The sequence below is a fragment of the Saccostrea cucullata genome, unplaced genomic scaffold (genome assembly GCF_032062105.1).
Source record: "Saccostrea cucullata isolate Sc308-1 unplaced genomic scaffold, CSIRO_AGI_Scuc_v1 ctg209, whole genome shotgun sequence".
Taxonomy (NCBI): Eukaryota; Metazoa; Mollusca; class Bivalvia; order Ostreida; family Ostreidae; genus Saccostrea; species Saccostrea cuccullata.
In genome coordinates this window covers 138,210-165,439 of record NW_026925659.1, presented here as the reverse complement: position 1 = coordinate 165,439, position 27,230 = coordinate 138,210, and the positions used below count along the sequence as shown (strand labels likewise).

Here is a 27,230-nt window from a genome sequence, read left to right as displayed (position 1 = left end):
AGAATGCAGTATGCTAGGTAATTGTACAAAGACCTTAATTGCTATATGCTAAAAATGTATTCTATAAAACAACCAGAAAAATTTCAATCTGTTGAAGATGACATGATGAAAAATAAGGTAGACTTGAAAACATGCATGTGCATTCATTCAGCTGTATTTGACAATGAGCCAAGCTATCTTTATCATGTTTATTAAGTAAAATTGTTATTGCCTTTAATTTATTTTAAATAATCTTTCTTGTATAAATTTCAAAAATCTCTTTGTGTAAATTTTAATGAGTAGCTTTTTAAAAGCTTATAATTGAGTAAATCCACAACGGGTTAACATAAAGTGTATAATTTCACTGGAACTTTTACAAATTTTTATTAATAGGTATAACTTTTTATAGTTATAACTTTTTGTAGTTATAACTTTTTATAGTTATAACTTTTTTGTAGGTATAACTTTTTTAAGGTATAACTTTTTTGTAACTTTTTCATAACTTTATAATAAGTATAACTTTTTTTAGTTATAACTTTTCCTGGGTATACCTTTTTTCGGGTATAACTTTTTTGTAACTTTTTCATAACTTTTTACAGGTATAACTTTTTTATAACTTTTCCACTGTTTATTTGGGTATAACTAAAGTATAACTTTGTAACTTTTTTATAACTTTCTGTGTAACTTTTAATAAGTATAACTTTTTGTAGTTATAACTTTTTTATAACTTTTATGCACTTGCTGTATTTATTTTGAATAAAAGGTGAAAAGTTAACCAAAAGTTATAACTTTTTTGTAACTAAGTTATAACTAAATTATACCTCACTTAAAACATGCGGTTCCAAACTCCGATAACTTAGTTATAACTTTTTTGTAACTTTTTTTAGTTACAAAAGTTATAACTAAGTTATAACTTTTTTCGGTATGGGTATGCAAATGAGCTAATAAAAATACATTAGTTGTATATTTTATATACAGAGAAAGTTCAAATTGATTTTCTTATTAATACTTAGTACCCACGGCATGTTTAGAGCTATTCTCTGGAACCACTTAAACTTTGTTCCGATGCAGGGTCACAGATTTTGATGAAACTTCAAGGTTTATTAGTTCATGGGGCATAACTTTTTGGGTAAGGCCATAATAAATAAATTGCTAGATTCTCATCCGAATTTTTTTAAAAATCGAGGCGGGCGGGCGGCTTTTATTTTATATTTTTTATTTTTTCAATTTTGCAGATTTTTTATTGACCTGGTCTATCGGTGTAATTTTATCTACAATACCCGAATAAAAGTCATAGTAAAGGTTCAATTATCTCTTACTTCACATCATCACCAATCTTTTTCAACCAATGACCCTTGTTTAAAATATATACGCATGTATTACAGCAATTTCCATCTTTTCAGCTGTCAAAATCATGTCGACTTTCGCTGGATTTAAAACGAAAGTAGAATGGTAGATGAATACTGATCCCGATCAGAATTAAGATGAAGAAAAACAGAAATAAAAAAAATCGAGGCAGGGGTATAAAATCGGGGCGGGCGGGGATGAGAATCTAGGAATATTTTATTATGGCCTAACTTATATATACAGAAGATTCCGTTTATATTGAAAAATAATTGTTATTGTGTATGTAAATCATGCGTAAGGGTGACCCATGAAACTGATGAACATTGGTCCCACACAAACAATAATGATAACACAGTAATCCCATGTGGTTCTTGACAAGAAGATTTTTAAATAATCCCAACAAAATTTCACTATTGTTTGATAATCTTCCCTTAAAAGAGGGTGTGATCCTTCAATTGATAAAAATTGTTCAATTCCCTTTACCCAAGGATACCCTGTGCCAAGTTTGGTTGAAATCAGCCTAGTGGTTCTGGAGAACGTGAGAATATGAAAAGTTGATGACAATGATGACAACGACAGGCAGTCAAAAAATTTTGATTAGATAAGCTCACTTTAGCAAAATTTGGCTCAGGTGAGTTTTACTAACCTGAGGGAAAATGATTTCCTCTAAATTTTTCTTTTCAAACAGGTCCACATACTGGGAAAAGTAGTTCAACAATATCATTCTGATGTAGTAATCATGGCAGTGAAACATTTTAATCAGCTCTGGTATCACATATCTCTGATAGGTTGGCACAGATAACAAGGGAGATAGCCTCTGAGATTTAATTTCAAATTTCTCATGCGTACCTATAAAATAAAACTCTGGAGTTTTAGTGCTTTTTGAGATTCTTCTTATAATCGCTTTATTTAAAAATTCATACAATTTTTGCTCAATACAGAAGCTAATAAAACTTAGCGATGGTAAAATTTCAGTTAAAATTGTCTAATTTTAGCAGCAAGGTCATTATGTTTTCCCTTGATATTGAGAATTAAAAAATTACTATATGCTCACTTCAATTCAAAAAAAATATTATACATGTATGTTCATCTTTTTGCAAAATTGATTACTCTAAAAATACTCAATGGCCAACTTTTTCCAATGCCAACTTTCTTTCATTTCCAATTTTTTTGGCATACAATACTACATTACTACATTTCCTTGATATCAATTTCCTGTGGTAAGAAGTGGGGAGGCCAATCAACCTTTCAATGAACATTTTAAATAGTAAAGGTAATGAAAAAAAGTGTTGGGGGGGGGGGGCTGTTGCTACGTGCCTGCTAGCTGAGAAAAAAATTTGGTTTCTGGGGCCAAAATAAAAAATACCTTTGTTTCCCCTAACGCAACCGACCCAATTAAATCGCGCCGACTGAAAAGATTTTTTAAATGAAAGAAAAAGTGAGCAAGCTCACATACCCCACGCTCCCCCAAAACTCAAAGTGCTGAAAATCCCGGAAAAAATGAAAGAATCCGAATTTCCCAGTAATATGCACATCTACAAATTGTGTCCTAAATATCTGCAAAGTTTGATGAAATGCTGTGCAGCGGTTTATGAGGAGTAAAATGCGCTGACAAACTGTTCAACACTATATTCAAGATATCCCCAAAAATCTAAGTTGTAAAGTGCCAAAAATCCCAGAAAAATAAAGGAATCGGAATTTCCTGGTAAAATGCAGCACATCTATACATTGTGTCCTAAATATCTGCAAAGTCTGATGAAATTCTGTGCAGCGGTTTATGAGGGGTCACGCTGACAAAATGTTCATCTCTATATTCAAGGTATGGCAAAAATCTAATTTGAAAAGTGCCAAAATTCCCAGAAAAATAAAGGAATCGAAATTTCCTGGTAGTATGCACATCTACACATTGTGTCCTAAATATCTCCAAAGTCTGACGAAAATCTGTGCAGCGGTTTATGAGGAATTGCACTGACAAAATGTTCGTCTCTAAATTCAAGGTATGGCCAAAAATCTAAGTTGAAAAGTGTGGAAATTCTAAGAAAAAATAAAGGAATTGGAAATTCCTGGTAATATGCACATCTACACATTGTGTCCTAAATAGCTGCAAAGTTTGACGAAATTCTGTGCAGCAGTTTATAAGGAGTAAAATGCGCTGACAAACTATTCATCTCTATATAAAAGGTATGGCCAAATGCCTAAGTTAAAAAGTGCGGAAATTCCCGGGAAAAATAACGGAATCGGAATTTCCTGGTAATATGCACATCTACACATTGTGTCCTAAATATCTCCAAAGTCTGACGAAAATCTGTGCAGCGGTTTATGAGGAGTTGCGCTGACAAAATGTTCATCTATATATTCAAGGTATGGCCAAAAGTCTAAGTTGAAAAGTGTGGAAATTCTATGAAAAATAAAGGAATCGGAATTTCCTGGTAATATGCACATCTACACATTGTGTCCTAAATACCTGCAAAGTTTGACGAAATTCTGTGCAGCAGTTTATGAGGAGTTGCGCTGACAAAAAAAAAAGGACTGACTGACTGACACTCTGACGGACGGGTCAAAAACATTATACCTCACGCAACTAGTTGCGTGGGGTATAATAAGATTCAAATATTTTTTTTAATTGTTAACCAAGTTTTATAAAATAGTTTTAAAAATTCATCAAAATAAGTTTTTATAAGAACGACCAACACTGTTCTACTGTGATTTTCAATCATTTGTTGGAAACAAAATTGACATCCAGGTGTGATTACAGGTCCCGGGATCATGAAACATCTTAAGCTTAAGTCAAAATCTTAAAGCCCACCTCATGAACAGATGAGGGACCCACCTAGTGAACACACCATTCAATTTCACTGTATTTTATTTAATTTGAGTTTTGATCTGATAACCAGTTCAGCTATGTTCCTATGTTTACTATATGCCATTATAGAACCATAGGAATTGTTGTAAAAATGTTTGCATATTCATTCAGACATCCTTTCTTCATGCCTTTATTCATGGATTAAACTTCGTGACTATGAAATTGTATATAACATTTTTATCATTTGTAGATTTGATTTGGTTCAATTAGATTGGTTATTTCCTTGCTTTTTATCCCTTCAAGATTTGTTGGGACGACATTTAAACATTTCCCCATTGCTCCAAATTTAGAAGTACTGAGCACTTTTTTGCCATTAAGCAGTGGGGGTCTTTTTTGAGCAAGCATCTTCAGCAACACTGGACATAAGTTTTTATGTCCCTTTTGAAGGACCATTTTCAACGTTCCTAGGGAGGGATATGAACCTGCGATTTAAAGTCAGCCACTTAATTCTTGATTTGAAAGCAAAATGCTCTAGAGCCACTGCAAATCTCATGGCCCTCAAAAAAGTGTACATTGATTGTCTATAAGCACTGGAGGTTGATGGAAGGTTTAAAAAATATGTACTGGTCTTTGCGTATTTGAGAATCTTGTCTTTTTTATTCAATTTATATAAATGTGCTGGCATGAGATATTTCACAAATTCAACTAAATGCAACAGTTTTTAATTAATTTAATCATGAATTTTGCTTTTAAACAGCATACTTAGCATTTTGTTCACAAATAGTTTTCTTTTGTGTTTTTCTTATTTATAAAGGTAATTTTCCATTAAAGTTTCGAATGTATTTTAAAAGCTGCTGTCAGAAAACATAATTGTTTACCTACCTAATGACCCAACTTGAGTATTTAGGTTCGGGTTAGGGGAAACAGAGATATTTTTAATTCCGGCCTGGAGATTTGATATTTATATGGCCATTGGGTGTAAATATCTGTGAAAATCTGTCAATACTTTATTTTTCCATATCTACAGTTCAGCTGCTATGAGTAAACGTTTTTCTATCTACATGTATACACGTGTTATGATAACTTATGATAATTTATGATATCAAAAAATGATAATTCAATGCTTAAATAATATAACGTAATTTTTAAGATTTTTAATGAAGGTTTAACAATTGACAAGAAACCAGGGATTATAGATAATGCCTTATTGAGACCTTATTCTAATCTTTTCAAGTCATGTTTGTTCAAGGTAGACTTGTTAAATACCTATTTTACATGTATACCTAAATATGCATAAAATTTATAAATGGTTTTATTGAGCAAAAAAGTATAAAAATCATGTTTTATTTATGTTCTCTTGAGTTTGAATGTCACTAATCTGATTGGTCAGAAGCATTAGAAGTTTGAATATTTTTAGCAAGTAACACTGCTTTTACCTCTTTTCGGAACAAGTATATTAGGAACTATTGTACTGGCAGCTGATGTATCCAGCAAAACAAATCTGCTCAACAATAAATGGACAAGTTGTTTGCCAACTACTTCCTCTGGTAGAGTGGTCAATCGGGGATACAAACAGCTACAAAACAAGTATATATATAAATATATATACATACTAATTTTAATTTTGGAGAATGATCGAAGAATGAAAGACGTATTTAGTAAATTTCAGTTAATCAAAAGTAAACAACAGTGCCCCCACCCCCCAAAAAAGTTATAACTTTAATAGTTATAACTTTTGTAACTATAAAAGAAGTTACAAAAAAGTTATAACTAAGTTATCAGAGTTTGGAACTGTCTGTTTTAAGAAAGTTATAACTTTTGTATATCTTTTCACCAGCTTTTATTTAAGATAAATACAGCAAGTGCATTAAATTTACAAAAAAGTTATAACTACAAAAAATTATACTTATTAAAAGTTATCAAAAAAGTTACAAAGTTATACTTAAACAGTGGAAAAAGTTACAAAAAAGTTATACTCCCAAAAAGTTATGAAAAAGTTACAAAAAAGTTGTACCCGAAAAAGTTATAACCATGAAAAAATATAACTATAAAAAGTCATACCTATTAATAAAAACTTTTGTAAAAGTTTTAGTAAAATTATACACTTTATGTTAACCCGTTGTAGATTTACTCAATTATTTAAGAAATAAGGTATCATTTTTAAACATCTATCAGGAAATAAATACAGGTTGGTCACGAGATTAAATTGAAGGGCTTTAATATGATGAATTTAATCTCGTATCAACCCATATTTATCGCTTGATAGACATTTCAAAATGATACCTTATTAGTTATATTTACATTTGTGTATTCATACTTTATATTAGCCTGATTGTGACTTTTAACACGTTCTGCTTTCCCATTTTTCCATTCGCTCACCGTGCATTCAGCATGCATTCACCATTCCTTCAGCATGCGTTCACCATTTGCTCTCCGTTCACAGTTTTGCATTCATCGTTCACGTTGTGCTCATTTTGATAGTGTGTTTTAAAAAGAAGACCAATTGTTTAAAATGTAATACATTAGATTTTTTTCTACTTTACGTATACATTGGTATATAAAGCCTATTATCAGAGAGGGAAAATTCCTTCCATCACCATAACTACAGTCTTCGAAATAACCTGGGGGCCCCATGCCCGGGATCTGGTAAATTTGCAAGCGGGCACGTGAAAATTCTAAAATTACATGCCCAAAGGGCATGTGTGAATTTTCTTCCGATTCACAATGTTTACTTGCCATTTCTTCTGTCGTACCCCAGTAATTCGCGTAAACTTGCTATGTAATGTCTTAGATGAATTGTCAGTCTACATTTGTCTTGCCTTACATTCTCGATACGACCTGTCAAATGATTATCAATCGTAATCATTAAAGTGTTTGATTTTAACCTATTTGTTTTCTCAAAGTTTCTTGCTAAATTACGATATGTTTATTGATGCCGCGTGCAGTGGACTGCTGTCATGATCCTATTTCTGAAATTCAGTTCAGCTAATCAGCCAACGAAAGACCTGCATGCGAGTCAAAAGTTGTCAACAAAAAGTCAAAAACGCCTACGAAAATGGCAGACAGACAGTCCATGGTTGATTTAAAATTCTGAAAACAATTTAAACTTAAGATCGAGAGAATTTAAAAACAGAAACACTGTCCTTATAGTTAATATAAAACCTTATTTTTTGTTGCACAATCATATATGCTATATGAATGAATTTTGAGTAGGGCATGTACAAATTTCAGTGGGCTGGGTTAAAATGATCGGTATACATGCCTGAAGGGCAAGTGCTGAAAAACAATTGTTGTGAAGACTGTAACTAAATAATGTTTCCAATTTGGTATGATTAAGAGCCAGCCCCCCCCCCCACACTTTTCTCCCGAAATCCGATTCTTAGTATTTATTTTCTGCATATTTTAATTAACATTTAATGTGTTTTGCAGCACAAAAACTTCAGTCTTAAAAACAAACATCAAAACTGTCATTAAAAAATAGTGTTTCAAAACGCATGCCAACAGTGGTATTTTAAACTGGCAGGGAGTATGTTTCAAATTCAATTTCAAACTTAATTCTTCCAAGTATATATTTCCATTATTTTTTTTCTCTTCAGAAATGTGAAAATCAGATCTAGAATGATAGGAAATAATGTTAAAACTTCATGGAAATACTAACTTAAAGCAACTCTTTGCCTTTGGCATGTTCGGTGAAACGAGATTTACACAACTCCACTGTATCAAATGATTTTGATTGACAGGACAAGCGCATGGACTTCGTCCTAAAAGGGCTAAAATCTATCTCTTTCTCTCTCTCTTATACATTTGTCTGTTCAATAAAAACTATGACAAATTATTTATTTTTCTGAAATTCTAATCTATTACAAATAATTTGAATGCCTCTTTCCCATCTTGTCCGAGTATAATCAGGACTGGGAAATGTTTACAGATACATGTAAGTTCAAGTTCATTTATGCACTCAAAACCATTTCAAATACATGGTACATGAGGACAATGAAAAATATTTACAGCATATAAATTCAGGTCAGAGGTACAAGTATATGATATACATGCATAATCAGAAAATGAAAAGGGAGAGAAAGAAAAATCAAAGTACTAAAAAGCAGTAAGCCTGCTTTCATCTAATATGGTAAAAAATTGCATAAAATGATGATATCTTAGTATGCATAGCTTAAATAGACTTTGTCCAATGTCATCAGAGAAGAAGCAGGCATTCTGAATTTTGTAATACTTTACTAAAAGTAAAGCCAATAACAACCCTAACTGATGTCACACATGTATGTTTCAAAATTTAAACATTAAATTTCTTCAGTTTGAAACATAGGTAATCAGAGATTACACAGCTCACCTCAACGAATGTTGTCTTAAGTAAGGCAAAGTCACACAATTAATCAACAAAAAGTGTACATTCCAAAAATGAAAATATTCAAGCAATTTTGATCTGATACTTTGAAATAGACCTATATAAAAAATTCAAACTACATGTAGTTCTTCTTCATGAAAATGTAATTAAAATCCAGCATCTGAAGCAAATTTGAGAGTTTTCATCCCTTGATGCATCATTTGTGCTAGTTTGGTTTATACAATGTTATGTAAGCCTTATAGCTTTTTGGTAATAGACTAGCACCCATACCTTTTACCTGGTCCATTATCTAAAAAATGTATGTCGAATTCAGCATCGGAAGTAACTCCATTAGTGTGCATCCTAAGATATATTGTCCATGCAAGTTTGGTCATTAAAGAACTCATAGTTACTTGGAAATGAATCATGCAACAAAAAACTTTAATCTGTTCACTCAACCAGAAAATGTAGGTCAGATTCAGCATCTGAAGCAAGCCTGGTAGTATGCATCCTTAGACGTATCATCCATGCAAGTAAAGTCATTATAGGGCCCATAGTATCTTAGAAATGAGACCTGCACCAAAAACTTTAACCTGTTTACTCAACTGGAAAATGTTGGTCAGATTCAGCATCTGAAGCAAACCTGGTAGTATGCATCCTTAGATGTATCATCTATGCAAGTTTGGTCAACATTAGGCTTATAGTTACTTGGCAATGAAACCTGCACCAAAAACTTTAACCTATTTACTCAACTGGAAAATGTAGGTCAGATTCAGCATCCGAAGCAAGCCTGGTAGTATGCATCCTTAGATGTATCATCCATGCAAGTTTGGTAAACATAGGGCTCATAGTTACTTGGCAATGAAATCTGCACCAAAAACTTTAACCTACAGTTAATTCTCGATAAACCGCCACCTTTTGTTATTTAGAAATCATGGCGGTATAACGAATTTGGCGATGAATTGAATTTCCCATCTTTTAGGAAACAAGTAGAGTTACCGTTCTTAGAAATACCATAAATTAAGTGTTTCTATTCTTATAAGTACATGTACATGTATATGATTAAAACATATTTCTAAATTTTAAAATACTTTAAGTATTTTTTTTATGTACAATTCCGTAAAACAAAATGTGCAGTTATGAAATAAAGACAAGTACATGTGCATCTATGTACATGTATTAAATCGGCACATCTGATTTTGAAAAAAAAAAACATGCTGGCTCTATCGCCGTGATATATTGCTGACAGTACGTAAAATGGTTTCTGAAATAAATTTATTGTTTATTGTTTATGGCATCGTTGTTAGTGAAACGTTCACAATTTATACCGTATAAATATTTTCAAGCAAACTTTGCATTGTTTAAAGCAGAGATCATCAAAATAATATCGTATTCGGCGTACTTTCACAACTACCCTTTCGTGGCGAAGACTAAATGATTTCTTAAACAAAACAACAAAACAACATCATTGTAACAGTTCATATTAAAATCTTTTGTTCATTTAATTCTAATTTAATTATTTAATTGCGTGTACCTTGACTGGCTTTGCATGCTTTACAACAGGGATAGCGTTTAGCCGCGCTTCACTGACCGCACGCACCTGTGGCGGTATATCGAGATAATTGACACTTAAAAATGGACGTTTGTTTTGAAAACAGGGTGGCGGAAAATTTGGCGTTATAAAGAGAATTTTATATAGCAGGAAAAACGTTCTTAGGAAATCATGGCGGTATTGCGAAAATGGCGATGAATCGAATGGCCTGGAAAATGTAGGTCAGATTCAGCAGCCTGGTAGTATTCATCCTTAGATGTATCATCCATGCAAGTTTGGTCAATATAGTGCTCATAGTTACTTGGAAATGAAACCTGCACCAAAAATTTAACCTGTTCACTCAACCTGAAAATGTAGGTCAGATTCAGCATCCGAAACAAGCCCGGTAGTGTGCATCCTTAGATGTATCATCCATGCAAGTTTGGTCAACATAGGCTTATAGTTACTTGGAAATGAGACCTACACCAAAAACTGCACCAAAAATGTTAACCTGCTCCAAAAACATTAACCTGGTCATTCCTCTGCTGAAATTGCAGCATCTGAAACTTTGACTGGTACAATGAAACACACTAGAAGCATCTTCCATGCATGTCTGATCAATATAGGACATAGAAGTACTTAAAAAGAAAACTGCTCCAAAAAACTTAACCTGGGACGCCGACACCGACGACGACGTCAAGGGTATTACATAAGCTCCCCCAACTTCGTTGAGGTGAGCTAAAAACACGAAGTGCATTTTAAAAACATTCTCTCTTGGTGGTGTCCAAAATTGCTCATGACAAATTATGCTTATGTTGCAAATTTAATTGTCTTTCATATGCTCTGTTGAATCTGAAATTAGGTAATGGTGAAGGATACTATAGCAAACAACTAAAAAAACATTATTAGTCAAATTATTTAGATTAATGCATTTCAAGTAGCTGTAGATCTTTAGCTGGCTAGTCTGAGAAAAAAGCATGGATGAGCAGAGACTTTGTAAATAAATTATATTTATAGAGATTCAGTTGCGTAGGCTCACTGCGGGTGTGACCTGTCAAAGTGGTAGCATACTTTCCCTAGGCTGCTAGGCTGCTGACCAGATCCCTCTTGAACTTTCAGGAGTCAGCTTTTCTTTTTAATTAAAATTAAAAGCATCAATCATCTATCTTAAAATTTTGCTAATTGCCAAGATTTTTCAAACCTCTTTCTTCTGTGTATATTTTATATATGTTGATTTTTAGAAGGTTCAAGAGGATCAGGATGCCTATAAAAAAAAATCCAAATTTTTTAAAATTAATTTTACTATTTTTAGTGTCCCATTATAGTAATTGATCATTTATGTTTGTTTGTAATAAATTATCAAAGACTGAGACATAATGTACCCCTGGGAACAGAGTTTTTATAATCTTTTAATTAGAGAAAAAAAAAAAAAGAGAAGAAAACAAACGTTTCATTATGCAGCTGTTATGGAATTTATCCTATTGCTTCCATAAAAATGTTACAAAAACTGTACAACTTACAGATGTATTCAGTGTTTTTATAAAAGCGTTTTTCATGCATTTCTTAATTTAATACAATGAGTGTCTTAATTCTTTGGCAAGGAAAATCAAACTCAATCGAGAGATTCGCTGATGTTTTGCAGTTGGTAATAACCTTTAACCCCTTTAGTCAGCAATGAACCCGTCTTTCCAGTGCCCCTTTCTTTGGATTTCCATTTCACACCCTGTATGACTCCGTATTAGGTCACTAACTGACTGTGTAACTAATATCCTATTACATGCACATGTTCAGTAACAATTACAAATTTTTTACAGGAATAAAAATTGTGTTACATGTATTAAAATATTGATTTAAATCATACATTATGTATAGTATGTACATCATACTACATACATTATGTATAGAGTGGAGCCTCATTTATCCGGACGCTTTGGTTCCTTGTCAATTTGTCCGGATATGTGAAGCGTCAGAGACAATGTAACATTAAAAAATTCTGTTACGATGACAAGTCGTCCGAATACTGAAGCATCCGGATATCTGGCGTCCGGATATCTGAAGGTATGTACATCATACTACATGCATGTATGATCATTTTAACCAGCTAGGACACTAGAAGTAATATTTGTAAATATTGTGTATGTGTATACACATACTCAATATTTATGTTAACTTCTAGTGCAGAAAATTTTTTAAAAATTATTTATCTTTTTATTGTTTATTAATATTTTAGTACCTGATATTAGAATACAATAGAATAGATTCAATGGAAGGAAAAGATTGGAGGCATTTCGAATAAATCGTTCATCTTGCGTTCACCGTTCATTCACTGTTCACTTTGCGCTTGCGTTTGCACCCCGTACGCGTTCTGTGTTTGCTCACCAGTCACACATCATTCACCAAGTTGCATTCAGGTTCACACATTGTTCACTCACCATTCACCCTGCGTTCGTTCACCTTTCCTTCAGCATTTATGTGGGAAAGTAGAATGTTTCAGGGAGTGTAGGTATATACACAAACTAGCATGGTTTCCTTGGGGCTTCTCAGCCACTGTGATTATAAGCTCCACCCCACTTCAAACTTACCTGAGGAAAACCGACCAGTTGAAAATCTCGCCTTTTAATTAAGTTTTTTTTTTAAATGCAGACAGACAGATGGCTGAACAGGACAAAAATCTATATCCCACAAACCTTCAATTATTGAGGAAAAGAACTATACCTCTCTGGTCAAATATGAATCAAAGTTGTTATATCAAATTATTATTTGAGAAACCTGAAAAACTCTTCCTTTTCTTTCTGTGACTTCAGTGTTACTTCAGAGAGAAACTTTCTAATGAGTAACAAATCATTCCTGAAAATAAAAGTGTATATTTCATTTCACATATACTAAATAGATTCCATTTTAGCTGCAAATGAAAAGCACTGAATTTTTTTTATTCATTGAGGGGCGTAGCCAGGGTACTTTTGATGTGGACGTCTGAATAGGTGGGGGGATTTGGGGCCGCCTTAAGGCCCCCAATAGGTGAGGGTCCAGGGGGCGAAGCCGGAAGTCCCCGGAAGCTGGTGAATTTCCAACGATTTCGATGTGCAAATTTGACCACTCTGATAGCATTTTTCTTACACTTGTTCAGTTTGTTACGCAGCCACATTTGAGGTCTGTTCTTTCCTTGTACAAAATGCGGACAGTCACTCATTATAAAGAGAAAGGATATGTCCAATAGCATTGACGAAACCAACCAAAACAATTTTAGACTTTTGAAGCTCGACAAAATACGTATGGAAATACACCTCCAAAAATATAACAAAGACAGAAAGATTCTTTTCAACTCATTTTCTTGCACATTACCTATGTACATTGTATAGATTTTAAAATGGATGTTTATAAATATTCACAAATCTGGTATCTTTAACTTTTTGCAACAATTAAAAAAAAACTTGTAAAATATATATATATTTAATGGTTTGAAGGTAGTGTTACGGATGTCAATACATGAGAGGACTTACTATTTTTTAAGGTTAAACTAAATTTTACCAATTTTTCGATTTGTGATGTTCATATATATAATCTGAATTATGATTTTTGAAGTCTCGCACGAATCCGATATTAGGTTTTTTTTTAATTAATTTATTTATTTGGAAGGGGGAGGGATATCGTCACAGAAGTTAAGCATTGCGGTTGGAAATTAATTTCCAGTAATAGAATTTGAAATTTTTTTATATTAAATAAAATTATAGTTTGTTTTAAGAAATTCGCCTGGGGTTTTATAGGGTGAAATCTACAATAGAGAAAGTCTTTAAGAATGTAATTACAATTGGAAAAAACTCAGCAAAATTCGATAGTAAACCAAAATCCGGGAAAAACTTTTGATTTCATTGAGATGTATACTCTGGTATTTTCCCCTAAAACTCATCCTGTTGATTTTCATTAATTTTTTTTTTCGTTAATTCTAAATTGTTTCTAAGTATTTTTAAAAATTATTTTCTAATATATTGCAAAAATGATGAGAACGCTCTACAATATTATGCCTGTCTCGCTCTCTTCTCTCTTTCTTTCTTTCTTTCTTTTTTTTTTTTGAAAATGATGTGGACGTTTGTGCGTACAAACGTACGCCTGGCTACGCGCCTGTCATTTACACTACATGTACATATTTTTGTGCTTTAATAAGTACCTCCAAACACAGACATTTACGAGGGTCATTCAAAAAATATGTAGACAATATTCCTGATCGTCATATTATTATTACAAGATTATAGATCAACACAATTTCCTCAATAAAACTCGCTACCACTCAAAAATTGTATTTTCCATTTTATACAAATTCATGGCTTATTTTTAAACATTTCCTGGTTTATACAGAACTTTTAAAGCTTTTTAAAGAAGTTTCCCGAATGCAAAGCAAAATTTTATTGCTACTGCTTCATGATGTCCTCCAATTTCATGTTTTTTTTGCCTTTTTTAATCAAATCCATAAGTATTTAGAAACTGCAGATATCTTTTAAACTGATCAATATATTACACTGCCTGACAGCATCTTAAGCAATTCAGCAAATCAAGACTTAATTTAAACATATAAATTTTATTTCTTTCAGCTCCATTTATTAGAGGTATGACTTTTATAGATACTACTAGAAAACTGACCAGTCAGCAAGGGCCCTGCCATGGGTAGAATTATAAGGGTGCAGCTTATGGAATGATTCAAAAATATATGACAAATAAGAAACAGCAATTGTATTTACATAAGGCAGTAAAGAACAACTCAACACTGAATGTATATCTAAACAATAATGAAGCCTGTGTTACATAAAATGCCAGCCTTCAATGAATGATGCTTTATGCAAATACATATCATGAAGGCTTGACCTTATAACTTCAAAACAAACAGCAGTTGCAGACTAAGGTTTTCATTAATCTTAAAGAGACAGATAAAGATAAGCCTTCTAAATTTTCTGCAGCAGACTAGATAATTAATCCCAAGGGATTAATTGTACTTCTCTCTTATCATTTTCTTCTGAATTTATAATAAGAACTTTTTCAGTAATGATAGAATGAGGTTTTTATCCTACTACCTTAAAAATTAATAATATTCTTGAATTTACATGAAGCAAGAAAAAAATAAATAAATAAATAAAAATAATATATATTTTTTCTTTAATCTATTTCTTGTTTTAAGAATTCAATGAAATCAGAACTCATTGTGTAGTAGGGCTGAAACGATATGCCCCCTCCACGATACGATACGTATTGCAATACTTGTGTCACAATTCAATTTTTTCAATACGATACAATTTAAGAACGAAACTATTCATAAGGTTAAAGAAAACGTATTCAGATTTAAAAAAACAAAGAGTAAAAGGTGGGGATGCAATAGAAATATACTACCAGGGGTATGCAATCTAAAAATTCAAGTACTAGCCCACGGGCTAGTGGGCAGCAATAAAGTTACTAGCCCCAAGTAAAAAGTTATTAGCCCAAATATAGGGACAAAAATTAAAATAAAACAAATGTTAAAAAAAAATTATTAATCATTAAAAAAGCCAGGGTACTAAGGTCAATCTTTTGAAAATTAAAATTTTATTCTCACTATTAAAATTAAATCATATAAAATTAATGATTATGACAGAAAATAAAAATGAATTTAAAAAAAAAATATCTGAAGATCTTTCCTTTTCTGATTATTTTGCACTAGCTCATTTAGAATGAAAATAAATTCATTTTGTTTTCATATTAAATCCTTAAATACACTAGAAATATATTTCATGTGAATCACACTGATCTTTCAGTTGATTGAGTGATCGTAAATAATTTTAATGAGATATCTGCATGTATTTACAATAAACGGAGGAAATTCGGATTTGGAAAAAAACGATCGTTTTTGGAAGTAAATAAGTCAGGAAGTACTGCAAAATGGAGAAAATTATGGAGATTTATTGACAGTAGGAGCATGCTGCCTGGAAAATATTCACTGGTTGGGAATTTGATAGCAAAAAATGAGTAAATATGCATAAGCTTAGTAATAATTCATCTGTATAATTTAATTTAATATATTATCGGGTATTTTTTTCCCCACCTTTAGTCAACAAAAGAATTTAATGTAACTTAATTGTAATTCATTGTCATTTCTTAACATTTGTAACCTTGACCTTGGAGAGGACTTATATAGGCCATGCCTGATGTCCAATCCAATTATGTAAGCTTACTTTACATAATAAAATAATGTTTAAATTAATTAAAATGAGTAAAATACCGGTTGTACTTTATGTATTACATGCGTAGTTATAATTTTTACTAGCCCGAATTTACTAATTTGTTAATTGCACATCTCTGATACTTGTGGTTCTGTTGATTAAGAACACTTTATTCGTATAAATAATAGCAGAGGCAGCCTACTCTGAAACTTGACCGTCCCAATTTTCTCCCTCGTGTGTGTCAAACTGTTAAAATAAGGTCGAACCCGATCTATTTCAAAGAGTTAACCAAACCCGATTGTAAAAAAACGTATCGAACCGAAAATCGAGATGGTGAATCGAAAATTGAACCGAGCACTTATATCGAACAATATCGATATTTCGGTGAATCGTTTCAGCCCTATTGTGTAGGGTATTTCAACAAAAAAACAGTAAAAACATTAATACTTCAATCCACTTAAAATAAATGGACTTAACTTCAAAACAAACTTCATTTGCAGACAGAGGTGGTAATTAATCTCAATGTGACAGATAAAGAAAATGCTTTGGATTTTCTTCAGGAGGAAAGCTAATTAATCCCAAGGGACTCATTCATTGCAGTATTCAGTTTACAATGGGAACATTTTCAGAAGTTATCTCTCTTTACCTATTAGTTCTTATATAAAGTTAAGGAATCTACCCCACCACCCCAGCTCCAAACCAGAGGACATAGAGAAACAAACTTAGCATCAAAATATGTCTTTTTTGCCTACTGAACTACCATACCAAATCTGAACTTAATTGGGCTACCATAAAAAAAGTTATTAGGAAAAAACAGAAAATTTGTGGACGGAAGAATGACAGATGGACAGACAGACAGAGTGATTACTATAGGGCACCCGCAAATCCTTGCGGGGCCCTAATAAAGTGAAAATTACAAAATTGCTTGATTTTGATGTTTACATTCACTGTGTTTTTCTACTAAGCCAACTGTGAAATTGATTTGAAAACCATTTTCGTGTAATACACTCACGTGTAGAAATATACATGGAGAAACATGTGTTAACATGACGTCACAATGAGGCTGCAGGGACGTTAGTAAAAATGCAGCGATATAGGGCAGCGAGAAATTCAAATATTGAGTATATTTTAGTTGCTTCCAAATGCTTAAAATGTATATATAAGGAATGTTTTAAAGTTTTGTGTGAATTATTGGTGTGTGTCACAGGGTTCGACACTAACATTTTTAGGCTTTGGTCCAGCTGGACTAGTGCTTCTTTACTTTTACTAGTCCGCAGGCAATTTTATGAGTCCGTCAAAAATATAAATAAATAGAATTAATGTTGCAATGTACTTTTTATACTTTTTTGAAATAAACAAAGCATTTACATGAAATGTTTATACCAAGAATTCGTTGAAATTGCACAATCAGGAACTACGATTGTATTCCCAATATCATTTGTTTTTCTCTATACATGATTACATCATTCAAACATCCGACATCATACTAAATCATGATCGCTAAATTGTTTAATTTCACACTAATGAGTCATAAAATAAAGTGCCGAATTGACTCAGAATTACCTAACTTCCCGCCAAAACCCTAAAAATAAATACTGGGTTTTCCAGTGAAAGTTGTCAAGAATTTGAACATCGGTAAATGTTGTTCCCCAGAAAACTTTATTAGTCCGTTCGGACTAATTAGCTACAAATTTTATAAGTCCGAATTAAAATGTATTAGTCTGAGACTAACAGACTAATATAATGTCGAACCCGCTGCGAATCACACAGACTTGCACATAGGCATATTTTTCATGAAGCGTTAGCGCACTTTATGAAATATGCCTACGTGACAAGTCCGTGTGATTCACACACCAATAACTCACACAAAACTTAAAAACATTCCTTAATTGAGACTAACGCGCTAACCACTATGCTACATGGCTCATGATGATTTTGGGCATTTAAATCATGTTTGTGATATGACCCTTGACTTAATGGACTTGAAGTATTTCCATACATGTTAACCTATTGTGATGAAAAAGAGGGAGATTCAGACCTCAAAAGCGGTAGCATTGCGCGCGTGTTGTTTAACGCTTGGATTATCGATATCTTTCATGTAATATACATGTATATTATAAGCCTTAAATGAAATAAGGTACCTACACTAATTAATCTTAAATATCAACAGCAAAGAAGAAGACAGAAACACATTAAGTTTGACATAAATTGTACAAATTCAAATATTTTTCATGCTCATCATTTTGCTTGGATGTGCTTTACTTAGCCTTTTGAAGAGTGATCTTTGCTGATATAGCCTAGAAGCAATAATTCTGAATGTTCATTCAGTTTTTAAACGAAACAAATGATGACATGGTTTAATCTAGATCTAAAACAAGTATCTATCTTTCGTTATATAAATAGATTTCCCGCGATGATAAAAACGAAAGTAGAGATGTGCCACATGGCTTGGTCAATCGAGTGATTTCTATTGACCTTAATGATAAAGTTGTGAGCTTCTGTGCTTTTAAAGACGATGTCAAATGTTTTCATATAATTCTTAAAAGCTGTATCTCCTTTTTCATGGCAGGATGTTGATTAATTTATCGTAACCAATGTAATCATTGGTAGTCTTGTGTTGTTGTCATTGTCAAATCCGTGCTTGAAATCTATGTACAAAAAAAGCGTTTGTATGATTCCGAGTCAAATCACGCGATATCTAGCGAGATTTCATGAGAGTGGCTTCAAAAATGGATACCCAAGCGAACCAAAAATACTGTAGACGCAGCTTTTGTAGAAAAGCGGTAGATTTCTGAATTAAATCGGTAGGCGGGAGATGGAGTGAAAAAGCGGTAGACTCCCGCCTAAATCGGGAGAGTTATCATGTATGATATTTCTCAGAAAGATACAGATGTTTTGTCATAAAAGTGTACTTTTAAGATATAGTGGGTCTCCGCGCCATGTTTTTGTGATCCAAAAAATGTATATTTATTGCAAACTTCTAGGATTATCTTTCAAAAAAATGGAGCGAAGACCCACTCATATTGAAAAATGTTAAAATATGAGAAAATGATTGTTTTTGTTCTTTTTAATGTGTGAATCCTTTTTAATAGACAGACATTTTCATTCTTTGCGAGATTTTTGTAAATTATAGAGATTTTACATTAAGTATACTTTAATATTAGATAAAATATATCAAATAATATTTGGATATAATTGAGATTAAATTTTCCACTTCTTATCTGTCGCACTATAGGCACTTCATCCGCCTTATCCCCCCTCCCTCCATCTTCTTTAATACATTTATACACAGTTAATTTTTATTGTACTTTCATTCCATTGTATTGTGAAATATCACTAATTTTTCGTTAGGGTTAAATAATTTCTGTTGTATTCGGGTTTTAAGAGAGACCCATGAATTCATGACCACCATTAAATGTAGAACTTAGTACATGCATTACATGTACTACTAAACATTCTCCAACCATAAAATCAAATCCCCACAAACTAATATTTTTTCCTTAAACCTTGAAAATTTGACTGGCCAATAAAAATATGCTATTTTACAGTAAATGAAAGAAAAGTGTGCATTCTTACCTAAATAACTGGTCATTCATTAAGCTGCTGATTTTAGGTCTCTGTTTTGGGTCTGAATTCAAGCAATTATCCTGTATAAGCATTTCAAAAGTCTTTGTCATCTCACCTTTAATAACAAAATATGAATAGGACTAATCATTGGACAAATCATTGAAAAATACATGTTTTCTATTATACAATTATTGCTGGTTTTGAGGTCAATATGATGATTTAGCCACCTGAGGAGTTGGGGCGAAGTATATATAAGTTATTTAACTTTGAAGGTGGCTAATATATAAATATTGCATGTAGTTGAGTGTAACATATTAAAAATTTTCACCCCAAGAAAACCATTGTCAACCGAGGCGCAGCATAAACCTCACCAGCTAGTCATATTAATTTGAAATATGTCTTAAATCTAGTTTAGTTAGCATGAAAAAAAAAATAATGTCAGGCTCTTTTATGTGAAAGATTTTGAAAGAATATCAGGGAGAACTGACAACTTTAAAAAAGTAAAAATGGTATTGGAGGGAGGGTTCCAACATCCTCATTTACAACTAGGGATATGCGATTTTATCGGTATACCAGTATATCGCGATTATTTGTTGCATGATATGTATCATGATACAGAGACCTAAATACCGGTATTTAGGTACATATTATAAAGTCCAGAAATTATTCATTTAATATTTGTTCAATCTTTCAAATTACATGTAGTACAATTATAGAAAGTCTAAAAAATGTTGTAAAAGGTAAAAAGAACATCATCTTACCATCCAAACATGATTAATTTTATGTTCATAAAATTTCAAAAAAAAAAAATTTTGTTTTTCTAGCATATTTTAAATAAAAATAAAGAAAATTCATTAAAAATCATTGTAAAAAATTGATTTTAAAAATATCATGATATTATCGTGATATTTTGGGAAAAAATCGTGATATATCGCCATACAAAATTTTTGGCCATACCCATCCCTACTTACAACCCCATCAGAAATTATATATTCTACTATTCACCTAATACTGTATATTCCTTATTTTTCGTGAGTATTTTTCATCGCAATTGGGCTATTCAACAGCAATTGACAAGAATAAGAATTCGCGAATGGACGGTTGATCAAGAGTTTTAACACAGATTTCAGCACAATAAAAATAAAGGTGAGTAATGTGGTAATTCTCGCAAAATTATGCGATAATTAATATTTAGGAATTTACAGTATTTTGTTGGGTACAAGTAAATTCGGCACCTGGTGAATTCGGCACTCAAAGAAAAAGTGAATTCGGCATCTAGTGAACTCGGCACCTAGTGAACTCGGCACCAGAATCTGGTAAACTCGGCATCAGATTCTGGTTAATTCGGCACCTTTCTTAGATAAATCAACACATGTGTTATCAATTCATTTTTTTCATATTTTTTTCTTGTGACTACTTTAAAATATTTTTTTTCTTGTGACTACTTTGTTGATTCATAAATTTGCTTTTAAAGAGAAAAACCGGTTATCTAACTGAAATACATGTATATCACTACATGCATTTGACTTTTCTAATTTACAGACACTTGTTTGAAACTATAAAAATTCGGTTAATATTCCCTTTCTTGTTTGATTTTTTTTTTTTTGATAAATTGTGTTTTGGTGACATTTCATTTCCTTATTTTCTTTTTAAAATTAATTGATTTAATTTTTAACGGGAGGATGCATTTAAAAAAAATGTTTTGAAAACTGGATAAAAATCATAAACACTTATATCTAAACATTTCAATTTTAATTGTCAAAGTCATTGTGTAATTGTCAAGAGGGGGACGGGGACGTGTCTCCCGTATACACAATGAATAAGGTGAGGTGTCATATAATGAGGGGTGTAGTAAAAGTTTCCAACAAAAACTGCCAAGGTTTAAATGTGTCACTTTCCTCAATACACAAGGCGATTAGTGTGAGTTGTCAAAAAATGAGGAGGGTATATACTGAAGTAATCCAGGCAGAAGTCAATATGTCACTTGTTCTGCATCACCCAAAGAAAACCAGCAATGAAAGGTATGTTAAAAATTGCACAATATTTATTTGCTTCTCTTAACGCATTTTTAAATTAAACAGTCTAATATTGCTATTTACAAGAGAGAGAGAAAGAGATAGAGAGAGGGAGGGAGAGAGAGAGAGGGGTTCGCCCTGTAACAAATGATTTTCAAAGTTTTCGTATGTGGAAAATACGGTCCTTCGTACGTGGAAGTTCCGGTCCTTAAAACTTTATGAATTCTTTTTGTATAAAGTCCGTTGTCAATTAAGCAGTTCGAATTTTAATTCGAGCTGAAATGTACATCATTGAATTAATTTTCTCGCTGCAGTCTTATTGTACTAATAAAATTTTTTAGAACTTTTTCACGAGCCCCTATTCAACATTTATTTACTTCCATAGCGACCGCTCCTCACAAAAACTTAAAATGTATTATACATTTTTTTTCTTGTTATCATTATATTTGTAACATATTAGCGTAAAATAATTCATCATCTAATTATAATGTTCTACACTCGGTAATAAAATACGTCTGGTCATTTAACATGTGCGTTTACAACCCAAATTACACGACCTCATGTAGATTCCTACCAAGCCTGCTGCTTTGAGAAAAATCTTTATTGAAGTGAAATAACAATCATTATGTCAATTTCTTTTCATATTGGCTAACTGATGAATATATGGAACATGATGATCTGTCAAAAAGTCAAATATAAATCAAATTGAATGTAATTATTTTTTTGTTCAAAGCCAAAATACTTGGAAAATAATCCTAATACACTTATATGGGCACTTGTGTGAGATTCCAGAGAATATGATGTTTCTTAATAAATATAATCCTATATATAAATAATTATGTAACTACCCTGGTATCATTTTTTGTGTGTGTTACGAATTTTTTAAGACAACAATTATAGGAAATTCGTACAAATACTAGTAGATCAGCATTATTTTTATACTTTATATATTTTTACAGACAAATGCAATCAATGCAACCAAATTGTTCGCCCTCGACAGGAAGCTGTTCAGTGTGACCAATGTCACAAGTGGCAACATAGGACATGCAACACTGGTTAGAAAATAATTATTCAATTCTTAAATATCAAATGTGTCAAATAATTGCAGAAATAAAATTTAACTGAAGGCAAGTATTTTGTTTTTATGATTTTTCACTATAATTTTGTATTTTTTTTTTTTTTTAGGAATTAGTAGACCACAGTATAGAAATCATGTAAGAGGCAAGCAAGAGTTAGAATGGACGTGTTCTAAGTGCAAAAATGCAGAGCCTGCTCTTCCACTTCTTGCGCAGCCCGCAACACCGGCATCTCCACCTGCACGTCCCGCAACACCGGCATCTCCACCTGCACGTCCCGCAACACCGGCATCTCCACCTGCACGTCCCGCAACACCGGCATCTCCACCTGCACATCCTACAACACCGGCATCTCCACCTGCACGTCCCGCAACACCGGCATCTCCACCTGCACATCCTACAACACCGGCATCTCCACCTGCACGTCCCGCAACACTGGCATCTCCACCTGCACATCCCGCAACACCGGCATCTCCACCTGCACGTCCCGCAACACCGGCATTTTGAGGCGGCACTTTGGTAGGCACTTAAGGAGCGGTTTCCTCGCATGCCAATCCAGGGTTGTGCTTTTCACTGGACACAGGCTGTGTTCCGAAAGGTCCAGGAACATGGTTTACAGGTAAAAGAAATTACTATTAAGTTAGCAATATTTTATCATTTTCTGAGAGAATGTCCGCGCAATCACGGTAAATTGAACTTATTTAAATCTTAATGTAAAGATAAAAAATAAGTAATAACTAGGAGACTTATTGTTCACAGAACAATAAGAGGTCTTTCCACCTTCTTTGAATTTCAAATTTCATGTAATATTTATCTCTTTAAAATTAAATTTCATCAAAAAGAAACCAGGAATGGCTTAAAAGAAGAAAAAAATGAAAAAATTTCAAAAAATTTGGAGTTGACCTTGACCTTCAAGTTATTTTCAAGGTCAAAGGTCAAGGGTCACATTGTAATTAACCCCACGTCTCTATGACGTATAGTTTTAAAGTTATAAGGTTTCATGGTAAGCACAAAAGAATTTAAGGGCAGTAACTCATTCAAGGAGTCACCAGATCCTTTCGCACTTGAACATTAAAGTTGTGCCTCAAGTCCCTTAACACATAAGTGAAGGTTTCATGTCTTTACGATTTACTTTTTCAGAGCAATAGCAATGACAAGGTTTTTCGCAAAAGGGGCAATAACTTTTAATAGGGTCAATCTAAAGGGACAAGAATGAAGTCTTTGAAATAGGTTTAAAAGTACATACTAATGATGCAAAGACATTAAGTATATGTTAAAAGACAAAAAAGATATAAAAAGAGCTTAATTTCTCAATATATATATTTTTTTATAGAAAACAATTATGTAGATCCATGATATTAAAAACATTTCCTTTTATCAAATTAATTTTTCAAGATCCCTTTCGAGTATTTTGTTACTTATTTAATTTTATGGAGAATGTTCAAAGAATGTTGTGAAAGATTAAAAAAACAGACCCAGTGTGTAATAATCGCAAATCCTCAATTAATTTACCCCTTATGTTAGAAAAATTGAATAAATTGGCAATAAAAAATATAATAAAGAAGTGAAAAGTAATTCGTATAAAATAGGTGCCGAATTAACTAAATGCCGAATAAACCAGGTGCCGAATTTACTAGGTGCCGAATATTCCTGGTGCCGAATTCACTTCACTTGGTGCCGAGTTCACCAGATGCCGAGTATACCAGGTGCCGAGTTGACTAGAATTCATTATGTTTACATCAGTAAAAGTCGGTAGCAGGTGTAACGAAAGAAAAAGTGAGCAAGCTCAAATACCTCCACACTCCGCCAAAACTCGAAGTGCTGAAATTCCCTAAAAAATAAAGGAATCGGAATTTCCTGGTAATATGTACATCTACACATTGTGTCCTAAATATTTGCCAAGTTTTACGAAATTTTGTGCAGGGCTTTATGAGGAGTTGCCCTGACAAACTGTTCATCTCTATGTTCAAGGTATGGCCAAAAATCTGTTGAAAAGTGCCAAAATTCCCAGAAAAATAATGGAATTGGAATTTCGTGGTAATATGCACATCTACACATTGTGTACAGTACTAAATACATGCGATTAACCTCTTTATGACCTGTTTAGAATCATAACAGGCCACATGTATTTGTGTCGTTACAGGTAAATGCCCGCAGTATAAATGTGACCTCATCTGAATAAATTGAATCATGGATGTGACAGGGTATAAAGGTGGGGCATTGAAGACTTGTATCTGTACACCTGATCTGAAAGGATCTGTGCTTGACTTTGTAAGATTCAATGTATATAACTAGAGTGATCCCGAGCAAGACATACATGTACATCATTAAGCAAAATGCAAATATTTGTGTCTTACAATAAGTATGAAAAACGTCAGTCAGCATTTGTCTCAATGATAAATTGTATTTGCTGACAAGGTCATTGTAGCGACCATAAAATTTACAAAATGACGACTTTAAACGAGCTCGAGACTGTTGATATTCTTGTTTCATCAACTTGCTTGTTAATAATTTACCTCGTTTATGACACAAATAAGTTAAGTCATTAAATAACAAGAGGCCCAAGGACCTTGAATCGCTCTTCTGATAAATTGTACAATCTCTATCACTTTTATTTGAAGCCTCTAACCTGAGTATCCTAAGACCCAAGTTGTATCAACTGACAAAATTTGATGATTCTTAGCCAATTAGGACTGAAAATATTTTTAATAATAAAGCTATAAAAAACCATAAGTACATTACAGTGACCTATATTAAGATTGAAGTTTTCTGAGGACTCAAGATGCATTAATAAACAAAGATTGAAGATTCTAAGCCAATAAGTATTTGAGATATTTAAAAGTAGGTCACCGTGACCTACTTTTTTGTCTACATTCTTTGAAAACCCAAGATACATCAACTGACAAAGTTTGATGATTCTAAGCCAAAAAGTACCTGAGATATTCAAAAGTAGGTCACCATGACCTACTTTTTGATCAACATTCTCTAAAAACCAAAGATGCATCAACAAACAAAGTTTAGTGATTCTAAACCAGTTAGTACCATAGATACTTAAATAAAGCCATAAAATGTCAAAAATTAGGTCATTGTGACCTATTTTTTGGACATCTTTCTCCGAAAAACCCAAGATGCATCAACTTACAAAGTTTGATGATTCTAAGCCAATAAATACCTAAGATACTTAAATAAAGCCATAAAATGTCAAAAGTAGGTCACTGTGACCTACTTTTTGGTCGTCACTTCGAAAACCTAAGACGCATCAACTCACAAAGTTGTTGATGATTCTAAGCCAATAAATACCTAAGATACTTAAATAAAGCCATAAGATGTCAAAAATTAAGTCACTGTGACCTACTTTTTGGTCGTCACTCTCCGAAAACTCAAGATGCATCAACTCACAAAGTTTGATGATTCTAAGCCAATAAATACCAAAGATACTAAAATATAGCCATAAAATGTTGAAACTAGGTCTTCGTGACCTATATTTTGGTCGACAATTTTTAAAGTCACAAGATACATCTGCTGACCAAGTTTGATGATCCTAGGTCTGAAGGTAATCAGAATATGCCTTTTAAACAATTCGAAAACAAATGCCTGCAAAATTCAAAAAGTAGGTCACAGTGACCTACTTTTTCATAAATATGTTTTAAGGTCCCAAGATGCATCAATTTACAAGATTTGATGATTCTAAACCTCTCAGTGTCTGAAATAATAGGATTAAATGTTTTAAAAAGAATTAGTCATAAAGTTCAAAAAGTAGGTCACGGTGACCTCCTTTTAAGCTGACATTGTTCAAGGACCCAAGATGCATCAACTGACAAAGTTTGATGATCATAGGCCTTAAAGTGCCCGAAATATGCCTTCAAATCAACTTGAAAACAAATGCCCACAAAATTTGAAAAGTAGGTCACCGTGACCTACTTTTGAGTTAACATGATGTGAAGTCCTGAGATGCATCAACTTACAAGATTTGATGATCCTAGTCCTAATAGTAAGCAAAATATAAACGTTTTTATTATTTGTAAATTTAGGTCAACTTTGAAGTGACCTTGAGAACACGCCCTTTGCCCGAGGGTCATGCCTTGAACAATTTTTAATCTTCAACATATCCTGATCCTTGTATGTAAGTTTGGTGAAAATCTGCCTGGTGGTTCTGGAGAAGAAGATTTTTTAGCAACCAGTACTTTTGGTTTTGTTTTCCTGATTATCTCCCCTTGTTTAAGGGTTCAAACCCTTATTTTAGTATACAGGGTAGCCCTTGGGCCAAGGATACCCTGTGACAAATTTGACACTGATTGGCCAAGGGGTTCTTGAGTTATGGCCCATATTCTAAAAAGTTAACACACACCGCACACTGCACAAATGGCCATAGCATTAGCTCTTTGAGC

General features: G+C 32.8%; 1 protein-coding gene across 2 annotated transcripts in view; it reads right to left on the bottom strand.

Moving 5' to 3' along the window:
• The window catches only part of LOC134269529 (protein-associating with the carboxyl-terminal domain of ezrin-like), a 78,425-nt gene that overhangs the window by 30,368 nt on the left and 20,827 nt on the right, over window positions 1-27,230 (bottom strand). For both annotated transcript variants that reach the window (XM_062751730.1, XM_062751732.1), the window contains exons 5-8: window positions 19,761-19,866; window positions 12,772-12,849; window positions 5,566-5,705; window positions 1,973-2,175 (exon numbers count right to left, since the gene is read on the bottom strand). In XM_062751730.1, coding sequence (XP_062607714.1) covers window positions 1,973-2,175; window positions 5,566-5,705; window positions 12,772-12,849; window positions 19,761-19,866 — 527 coding nt within the window. The remainder of the gene's footprint in view (window positions 1-1,972; window positions 2,176-5,565; window positions 5,706-12,771; window positions 12,850-19,760; window positions 19,867-27,230) is intronic.